Source organism: Rutidosis leptorrhynchoides, chromosome 7 (genome assembly GCF_046630445.1).
Source record: "Rutidosis leptorrhynchoides isolate AG116_Rl617_1_P2 chromosome 7, CSIRO_AGI_Rlap_v1, whole genome shotgun sequence".
NCBI lineage: Eukaryota > Viridiplantae > Streptophyta > Magnoliopsida > Asterales > Asteraceae > Rutidosis > Rutidosis leptorrhynchoides.
The window spans coordinates 12,771,038-12,780,955 of NC_092339.1; the positions used below are offsets into that span (position 1 = coordinate 12,771,038).

General features: G+C 30.9%; 1 protein-coding gene across 1 annotated transcript; it reads left to right on the plus strand.

Annotated features, from left to right (window-relative positions):
• The first annotated feature begins 5,719 nt into the window (after positions 1–5,719).
• LOC139858955 (cytochrome c-type biogenesis ccda-like chloroplastic protein) lies at positions 5,720–9,226 on the plus strand. Its single transcript, XM_071847780.1, has 11 exons — positions 5,720–5,864; positions 6,227–6,282; positions 6,502–6,635; positions 6,731–6,816; positions 6,908–6,939; positions 7,443–7,604; positions 7,700–7,772; positions 7,857–7,957; positions 8,092–8,184; positions 8,769–8,815; positions 8,958–9,226. The coding sequence occupies exons 1-11, from the start codon at positions 5,720–5,722 to the stop codon at positions 9,031–9,033; spliced, it is 1,005 nt and encodes a 334-aa protein (XP_071703881.1). The 3' UTR covers positions 9,034–9,226.
• Positions 9,227–9,918: the final 692 nt, after the last annotated feature.

Sequence of the window (9,918 nt, forward strand, 5' to 3'; positions counted from 1 at the left end):
CATGAAATGTTTTTCATTTCGTTCATAGAAACTGTATGAATCATTAATTGATCCACAATCGTTAAAACGAACTCCAATTTAACCATAAACACCTTAGTTGACTTTTGAAAACCAAACCTTTGACCTCAAAATTTTTACTTGATTTTGTAAATTAATAACTGAGTTTTTGTAGATAGTTTTAGTAAAGGATTCCTAACAAAGTAGCATTTACGGATTTTGAATTTAAATTCGAATTCAAGTCTTTCAAAAAAATAGAACACGAGCAGAGTATGGTTTGTGTTCTTCATATATGTTTTTTTTTAAAATTCAGCAAAATTAAACTGAAAAAAAAACGTTTGTAATTTATAGTTGATTTTGTAAGTCACTTGGTTTTTATTTAACACTGAATTTGATTTGGTTTTATAGCCAATTCATTATTATGCAGTGTCAATCAAGAACAGATACATATAAAAATAATAATAAAATTATCTTGAAAGGGAAATAGATTGGTACGATCAATTGAGGTGTGTAACAACTTGGGGATTCAAACAAAACTCACTACAGTAACTGATAGATATCTGTAACTGATTCTTGGATTAATTCGTACATATAATTCATATAATATTATTGTTTATAATTAATAATTATAGTTATATTAATAATAATAACTTTAATAAAATAAATACTAATTTCCTAAAATATATATATCTGCATATAACTCGTATATATATTATATATATCTGTCTCCATATATGCATATCTATTATATTTATATATTTTTTTTATAGATTATAATTAATATTATTAATAAATATAACTAGAATAATAATACTCTTAATATTATACATAATAATAATACAAATTTATAATGATATAATAGTAATAATAATATTACTAATGATAATGATAACAATTACCATAAATGTATAATAATAATATTGTTAATAACAATAATACTAATTATAATAATATTATTAGTAACAACAATAATACTAATAATATATCAATTTTTACATATCAACTTATTCATATTAAATTTTTAATATATATTTACTTGATATATTATATAAATTTCGACATATAATATTTATAACTTTTATATCTATTCCAATATACATATGATAATAATTATTATAGAAATCACTTTTATCTATACATAAATTTATTTTAGTAACAACTTATTTTGTATAATATTTTTCATATTTAATTTTGATGAGTTAATAACATTTTATATTTTCAAATACTTACATTTATAATTTTATAAATATAAAAAAATATATATATATATATATATATATATATATATATATATATATATATATATATATATATATATATATATATATATATATATATTTATATTTAGTTATTTACAAACAATTGTTCGTGAATCGTCGGGAATGGTCAAAAGGCCAAATGCATTCATGTAACTGTTCTAAAGTTTTCGAGTCTCAACATTACAAACTTTGCTTATCGTGTCTGAAACATACAAAGATTAAGTTTAAATTTGGTCAGAAATCTCCGGGTCATCACAGTCAGATCCCTTCATGCGGTCGCATGAATTTTGGTCTACGGATCCATGCGGTCGCATGAATTAAAAAATTGGGCCAGATATTGGGCTGCTACAGTGTAGTGGCCCGTAAACTTTCTTATTTTTTTTTTCTGTTTTAATATTTATATAAAATATTTATATAAATGAAATAAAAACTTATATTTTTACAAACTAAAAATAAAAATAAAAATACTTTATAATTTTATATATTTTGGACAACTCTTAAAAATATATATATTTTGTTTTTCTTTTTATATTTTTGTATTTTTAATATTTAAAACGTATTTTTACAAACGCGTATTTTTATAAAGGTAAACTAAAAATTAATAATTTTTTTTTATATATATAGCGTTTTGCTTCCGGCGTTTAAGCAGTTCCCCGGCAGCGGCGCCAAAAATACTTGACGTTAAAGCGAAGGGGTACAAAATATTTATATTTTTACTACAAAATACTATTAAATACGATACAATTGTACACAAGTTATTTATTTATTTATAGAGTGGATATACCTAAACCTTGCTACAACACTTATAGGTAGTGTACCTAATCATACAGTAATGTAGTTTTTAGTAAGTCCGGTTCGTCCACAGGGAACTCGCCAAGTTTAACGCTATATTTTTAAAACTATATTTGTAAATAAATATATATATAAATATAAGTAGTAGTATTATTATAAAAGGGGGTTTTTACAGTTTAATGACCGGTTTGTCGACTTTAAAACTTAAGTCGCATTTAAAACCTAATGTAAAATCTTAAATATATAAAAGAATTAATTTAAAACGTAAAGTAAATGACAATAATTAAAGTGCGATAAATTAAAGTGCGATAAAATAAAATTGCGATAATTAAAAAGTACGATAATTAAAAGTGCAATTAAATATGAAATGACAGTAAATAAAAGTGCGATAATTAAAAGTGCAATTAAATATGAAATAAAGGAATTATGCTTATTTAAACTTCCGTAATAATGATGTTTGACGTGTTGATTTTAGTTTATTCCCATGGGTTAATTGTCCTTTGTCCTGGATTATTCAATATGTCCGTCTGGTTTTTGTCCATAACAGTCCATCAGTCATAAATATAAAGTGCGAGTGTCCTCGTCAAATTATCCTTATATCCGAAGTCAAATATTCCAACTAATTGGGGGCTTAAACTATAATTACACCTAGTGTCCTTGTATATAATTCACCCCTGTTTTAATAAGTCCATTGACTATTAATCCATTCCCGTGTCCGGTTAAATGAACGATTATTAGTACTTATAAATATCCCGCCCATCGTGTCCGATCGAGTGTATATGGTTATTTATAGGTACGTCCAATTGTAAATCTTTATATTAAATTAACAAACTATCATTTAATTAAACAAATATAAAGCCCATTAATAGCCCATAGTCTAATTTCCACAAGTGTCGTTCTTTTGTCCAAACCCCAATTATGGTACAAAACCCAATTACCCAATCTTTAATATTTTAGCCCAACATCACGATTACTTCGGCTTAAATAAGCATAATAATAACTTAGCTACGAGACATTAATTTAAAAAGGTTGAACATAACTTACAATGATTAATAATAGCGTAGCGTTACACAGACAGAATTTCGACTTACACCCTTACAACATTCGCTAACATACCCTTAAAATTAAAATTAAAATTAAAATTAAAATTAAAATTAAAATTAAAATTAAAATTAAAATTATAATATATATATATATATATATATATATATATATATATATATATATATATATATATATATATATATATATATATATATATATATATATACGTTTGAGAGATGGAGAAAGAAAAAGATGTGTTTTTGTTCGACCAAAACTGCGAAATTTATAGGACCTGACCCTCAATTTGGGGCCATGCGACCGCATGGAAATTACACTTCCAGGCCATGCGATCGCATGGCCTGCTTTTCCAGCTCACATATTGTTGTTTGCTTCTTGCCGACGGTTTTAAATAAATATATATAATATATAAATAATTTTAAGAATTATTTATTTATATATTATATTATATTTATGTACATAGTTGACTTGTAATTTTCGCTCCGTTGCGTCGCGCGTTGAAAGTTGACTTTGGTCCCGGTTCCGGATTCTCGAACGTCCTTGCGTACAATTTAATATCTTGTATTTTGCGTTTCGCGTCTTGTACTCTTGTAATTTTGAGACGTTTCTCATCAATAATTTGAACCACTTTGATTGTACTTTGTACTTTTGAGCTTTTTGGTCGTTTGCGTCTTCAATTCGTCGAATCTGTCTTTTGTCTTCACCTTTTATTATTTAAACGAATATCACTTGTAAATAGAACAATTGCAACCAAAAGCTTGTCTTTCTTGAGGGATAATGCTATGAAATATATGTTCGTTTTTAGCATTATCATATACCCATTTAATTAAAAAAACTCACTAAAACCAATTTTACACACGTTAATTCCTATTTTGTTCCTAATATGATATAGTAATAATCTAGCAATTACTAGTTAACTTTGTTATGAATTATGACATCGGAGATACAGATCACCCCCTTACAATAAACAATCTAGCAAGCTTTCATTTCATTTACATCAAAGATACCGACCGTGTTCATTCAAGCGATTACCAAGCTAATGCCTAACGGGCTTTCCACAAGATAAAACTAATCTAGGATGGCATCTCGCTTCTTTAAACATATTTTCAGCACGTCGTAGCTAACCTGTAATCGATTATTGATGTGCTTCTAGAATCATTTTGACCATCACTTATTTAACATAACATGGCTGAAATGACACGCGGTATCAGTATGTAAAATCTGTTTGATAATTATTCCGGAATTCGTAGTTTAAAAATCGTCTTCAATGCTGTGCGTGTACGTGTTTCCTTCTCAATGAGAAAGTGTTCATCAGTCACCCCGCAGATCGACATTTGTGACTTCATGTTATTTTCCTTAAACGAAACTGGATCCCAGGTAGTAGCTTTGTGGTGAGTAGGGAGACCAGAGTGTTCAGAGATTGTCAAATTGAGCTAGGTATCATAAGGCAACTCCATAATGCATTCCCACGGAAGCCGGATGTGCCGAATCTTCTTTGCCGTCATGTATTTTCTTTAGAATGAATCTTCAGCTTATTCGGTTCATCGCCATGGTGAACATATGAGTTCAGTTATCATCACTGTTAATATCCCTAGTAATAATATTCTTAATATCCACTTCTTGGTTTAATCATAAATTTCAATTCTCTTCACCAAAGGAGTACCTTCACCGAAAGATGTACGGGTTAGTTAAGGAACATGGAGCTAGGTTTTATACTCTTATCATTCAAAGGAGTACCTTCACCGAAAAATGTATCCGATTTAGTATGTTTTTCTGATGATTTTATGATCGTACTATATAGGAGGGACAAAATAGGAAATAAATTGTGTAGAATTGGTTTTAGTGAGTTATTTTAATTAAATGGGTATATATGATAGTTTAAATATTTAAATCGGGTATATATGATATTATATTATATGATTTAGTTGGGTAAATATGTAATTATAAGCAGAGGCGAAACTAGGATTTTTTTGACCGGGGTCAAAAAAAAAAATTTAAACCGTAGCTATTTTTTTGGATACAATTTGAAGATTTTGGGGCAAAAGTTGGAGATTTTTGGGCAAAATTTGAAGATTTTGGGGCAAAAGTTGGAGAATTTTGGGCAAAATTTGAAGGTTTTGGGGCAAAATATGTAGGTTTGAGGGCAAAAAAAAAAAAAAATTCACCGGGGTCAAAGTCGAAAAAACCAAAATTTTTACACTGAAAAAAAAAATCCACCGGGTGCGCCGGCCCCCCTCCCTTCATCATTTTCGCCTCTGATTATAAGGGTTAATAAGTATATATATATATATATATATATATATATATATATATATATATATATGATAAAAAAAATAACCGTTAAGTTGTGGGTGACAAAATTACGGGTGTGCTCTACTCTTCTGCAACCAAAATCACTCTCAAGCTGCTGCTATGAATCTGTGCATTAATGGCGGTGCGCATCGCGTCATCTCAAGCTTTCATCGTCCACACAAATCCATATCTCGTTAGTTTAATCGCTTTTGCCCTAATTTATCGACCTCTATTATGCTGCAATTCTGCAACTTTTATCTGCACATACACACGCACATATTGTTCATTGAATTGATCACCGTAACTTTGTTTCTGAAATGAAAGGAAAATATGATGATTTTCGGTTCAATTTGATCACTAAATCGCCAATTAAAGATGATTCTGCAAAGGAAATAGCGTCTAATTCGAAGTTTGACCAGAATTTAAGCTTAAAAATCACTTCATTAACGGCCGGTATCACAGGTTAGGGTTCCGTACTAGTTTAATGTATATCGTCTTATTTTAACCTTTCCTTACGTGAAACTTAGTGAGTGTTTGATGTGCGTTTAAATGATTATTGTAATTTGAAGTCTAAATAAAACTGAGTTGGTTTTGATTATCTAAAGAGTTGACCATCATAACTGATTATTGAAAGAAACTCAAAATTATTTTGATAAAATGACTTTTACCAGTGATCTTTTTGTGATCTTAGGAAAGTTCAAAAGTAGAACTGATTCTATTCGTGTATTTTAGATCACACATAAAGATTTGTGTACTTTAATTTCTGGGCATAGTTTTATTATATTCAGGCGTTGATGTTAAATTATCTTATATTGATGTTTTAGCTGCAACGTTGGTTTCTAGTCAGACTGCACATGCCGTGAATATTGAAGAAATCATGGTTCGCACCTTGTTCTTGTTTGCCTTTTGTTTTTCTCCTATTTGTTGACTGTTCATTGATGCTAAGTTTCTACATGGTAATTAATCAAAGCTAGAGATAGGTCATGGGTAGTAAGTTTACACGTATCTTAATCATTGACATCCTCTTAATCATTAGTACGTGTACTCGATAGACGAATATTTTAAGCTGAGGAATTACAATTACTTTTGTTCAATTCAGGAAAGAACAGCTTCATCTGTTTACACCGTGGCTGATGGAAGCCTTGGAGATTGGTTTGGAGGCGTCATGTATTCAGCTGGACAGCAAGCAAATGAAGCTGTTCAAATTCAGCTAGGAGCTCTTAGTTTTACTAGGTGCATCAATATTCATTTTAGCATATTTAAATGTTTAAGAAAATACTATGTTAATCATAATCCTATAATATTGTCTGATAATATTCTTTTCGCAGTTTGGCAGTTATATTTGGCGCTGGCCTCGTCACTAGCCTTTCCCCTTGCACGTTAAGTGTTTTACCTCTGACCCTTGGTTATATTGGTAAGAAGCGTTAAATGATACCTACACTTGTTTCCTAATGTTGTCTGTTGTTATTCACGAGATGATCAATGGGCATGTTGCAACTATTCAGGTGCATTTGGATCTGGAAAAAGTAGAGCACAGGTGATTGATCAGCGTATTGTCTTTTTTCTTTGTTGCCCCATCTCGGTTAGCTTTATGTATTGATGGAAAAATGAGAGGTCGGAGGAGGTATGGGTTAATCTGGGTGGGCTGATATGTAAACTTTTCAAAATGTTAAGTCAACTTTAAAATGATGGAATCTGAATTTTTGAAGAAATAACCAAATGCTGACTTGTGATTTCATATACAGTAGTATTTTAAACTCCCTCCGTCCCATATTAATAGTCCACAGACAAAAAACACACAGTTTAAGGAAATGTCATAAAAGTACTGTACTTTCGTTTATTTTCCAGTTTTAACCTTACTTTTTCTTTCTCTTTTAATCCTGTCCACATACATCAAGGGCATAATAGAACTTTACCTTATTATTCTTTTCTATATATGGAAGTAGACTATTAATTTGGGACAACCAAAATGGAATACTGGACTATTAATATGGGACGGAAGGAGTATATTTATTTGACTTTTGAAATTGTTTCCGATAGATTGTAGGGGACTCTCTTGCATTTGCATTGGGTTTAGCCACTACGCTAGCATTACTTGGTATAGCAGCCTCATTTGCTGGAAAGGCGTATGGACAGGTAGGGCAGGGTTTACCGTTGGCCGCTTCTGGTTTAGCGGTTATTATGGGATTAAATCTTCTCGAGGTAAGTAATCATGTTTTGTCGGTGGTACACTTTCCCTATAGTGAAGAATTAAATCTGCAAGTGAAATAAGATGGTTCTGTTTGCTACTATTTAAGGTAGTAGAGCTACAATTGCCTTCATTTTTGGATAACTTTGATCCACGTGCTGCTGCTGCTAATTTTCCTTCAAGTAATTAATTTTTTATATTCCCATAGTTAACTCTAAATTATCAATCCTTTAAAAGTTATAAATAGCATATGTCTGACGTATCAGGCATTCAAGCATACTTGGCGGGACTTACTTTCGCATTAGCTGCATCACCTTGCAGTACACCTGTCCTGGCCACTCTACTTGGATATGTAGCAGCATCCAAGGTATTAAACATGTATATAGGATTTGATATGTATACTTGTTTTGATTCCATAATATTCTCTGTTAATCACACGGCTAACGCAATATCTGTCTGCTATTGTGGGAAGTAAAAGTGGTTGAGTTTTTACTGAAACAGGATCCCATAATAGGCGGCAGCTTACTGTTGACGTACACGACTGGTTATGTCGCTCCTCTGCTGCTTGCTGCATCTTTTGCTGGAGCATTGCAGGTATTATATGGTGTTCTACTATGGAATTATGCTCCTTAAACATTAATTGAGTTTGGTTCCGAATGACAATAAGCTGTTTGATAATCATTTTAAATGAGCAATGTTAATGATGTAAAATTACCTTATTAACCTTCTTATGAATAAAAACTATAATATAGTTGCTTAATAAGTGTTCTTGATATAATTTAAAGAGGATATTACATAAAATTAGGTGCTTTAATGGTTAAGAGAGTATTTCAGCTCTGAATGGTTCAACACTGAATATCTGAACCATTTAGCATCTGTCATTCGAATGCCAGAACAAACGCGCTGAATGGTGAATGGTTCGACATTCAGCGGTGAACCATTCCATTAAGAGGTAAACAAACACACCCTAAGCAATATGTGTGTGTGTATAAATCTTTTGGAAGACTATATTAACCTACATTTGTACCTAAAGCTAATTAGGCTGTATTTCATCATGTATAAATTTTCAGAAATGTTAACTCCCAACATGAATACTGCGTCTATTATATCTTGCATTCCTGCCTATTTGATAACTGTCTTTTTAGTTTTTGAATAACTGAATTTGCTTATATGTACAGAGTCTGCTCTCTTTCCGCAAGTTCTCTGCATGGATTAACCCTATGAGGTAATTTGATGAGTCTTTTAGTTTTTATTTCAAATAATACTTTTGCTTCCTGAAACCAAAATCTTTTAGTAATATCAAAGCATATTCAGATCAATATTGTTCTTGAGGCGGTTACTAATGGATGCTAAATTGTTGTTTGCAGTGGCGCACTCCTGTTAGGTGGAGGTGTTTATACACTTTTAGACAAGGCTTTCCCACCTGCGTCAATGGTTATGTAGTTTCTGTTACCTTCATAGTGAATTGTATGTACAGATAAAACAGAAATATAGAAGCATAGTGTCTTGGTTCTATTCCAGGGTTTACATCATAAACAATAATCGAATTGTAAGATGGTACCTTTATACCTGGTTAATCTGCACACTTTTTCTGTACACAAATCAAATATCAGTTGTTAGCAAAATCTGTTAAAACCCGAAAGAAATCACATTTCGAAGCTGCTACCGAAAGTTAGTTAAATTCGACAGTCAGTTAGCATTTACCAATGGAACAATATCTATTTTTCTTCTTAAACTACTTTTAACAATAAAAAAATAAAAAAAAATAGTGCAACTTCAAAAGATAATTTAACAAAGAATTTTAAACAAACTTAACTGAAGACCAGGGTTGTATCTACAAACCGTCCGGATTGGAGGAACAGTGAAACTCTCTTAGCTTGTGTTTTCTTTGTTTTATGTTTTTGCTAGTTGGTTTTTATATAGGTAGATTTTTTTTGTTGGTGTTTGATGGTTTTTTAGTGTAGTTTGTAAGGGTTGTATTTTTTCTTTTTGTATGGTGTGCAGGGCCGGTCCTGACATTTCTGATGCCCTGTGCGAAACAAGTAAAAAATGCCCCTATATACGTGTATTGAAGTTTTTCTTGTGATAGTTCTTATGGTTGTCTTAGTGTGCATCAATGAGTTGTACATGACAATTTATTTTGACAATTGTAACATTGTTATTGAAGTTTACAATTTTTTTTTACTCATTAACGACGGCCCCAAAATCTGTAGTTAGCAAAATCCATAATTTTATAAGAAGAAATAATGAGCTCTTCCGTCTAAATCTAGAACTAGGCAAGAGCAAGGAATAACTTTAAGTTGATTAAATTCGGAAGGAGGGACAAAT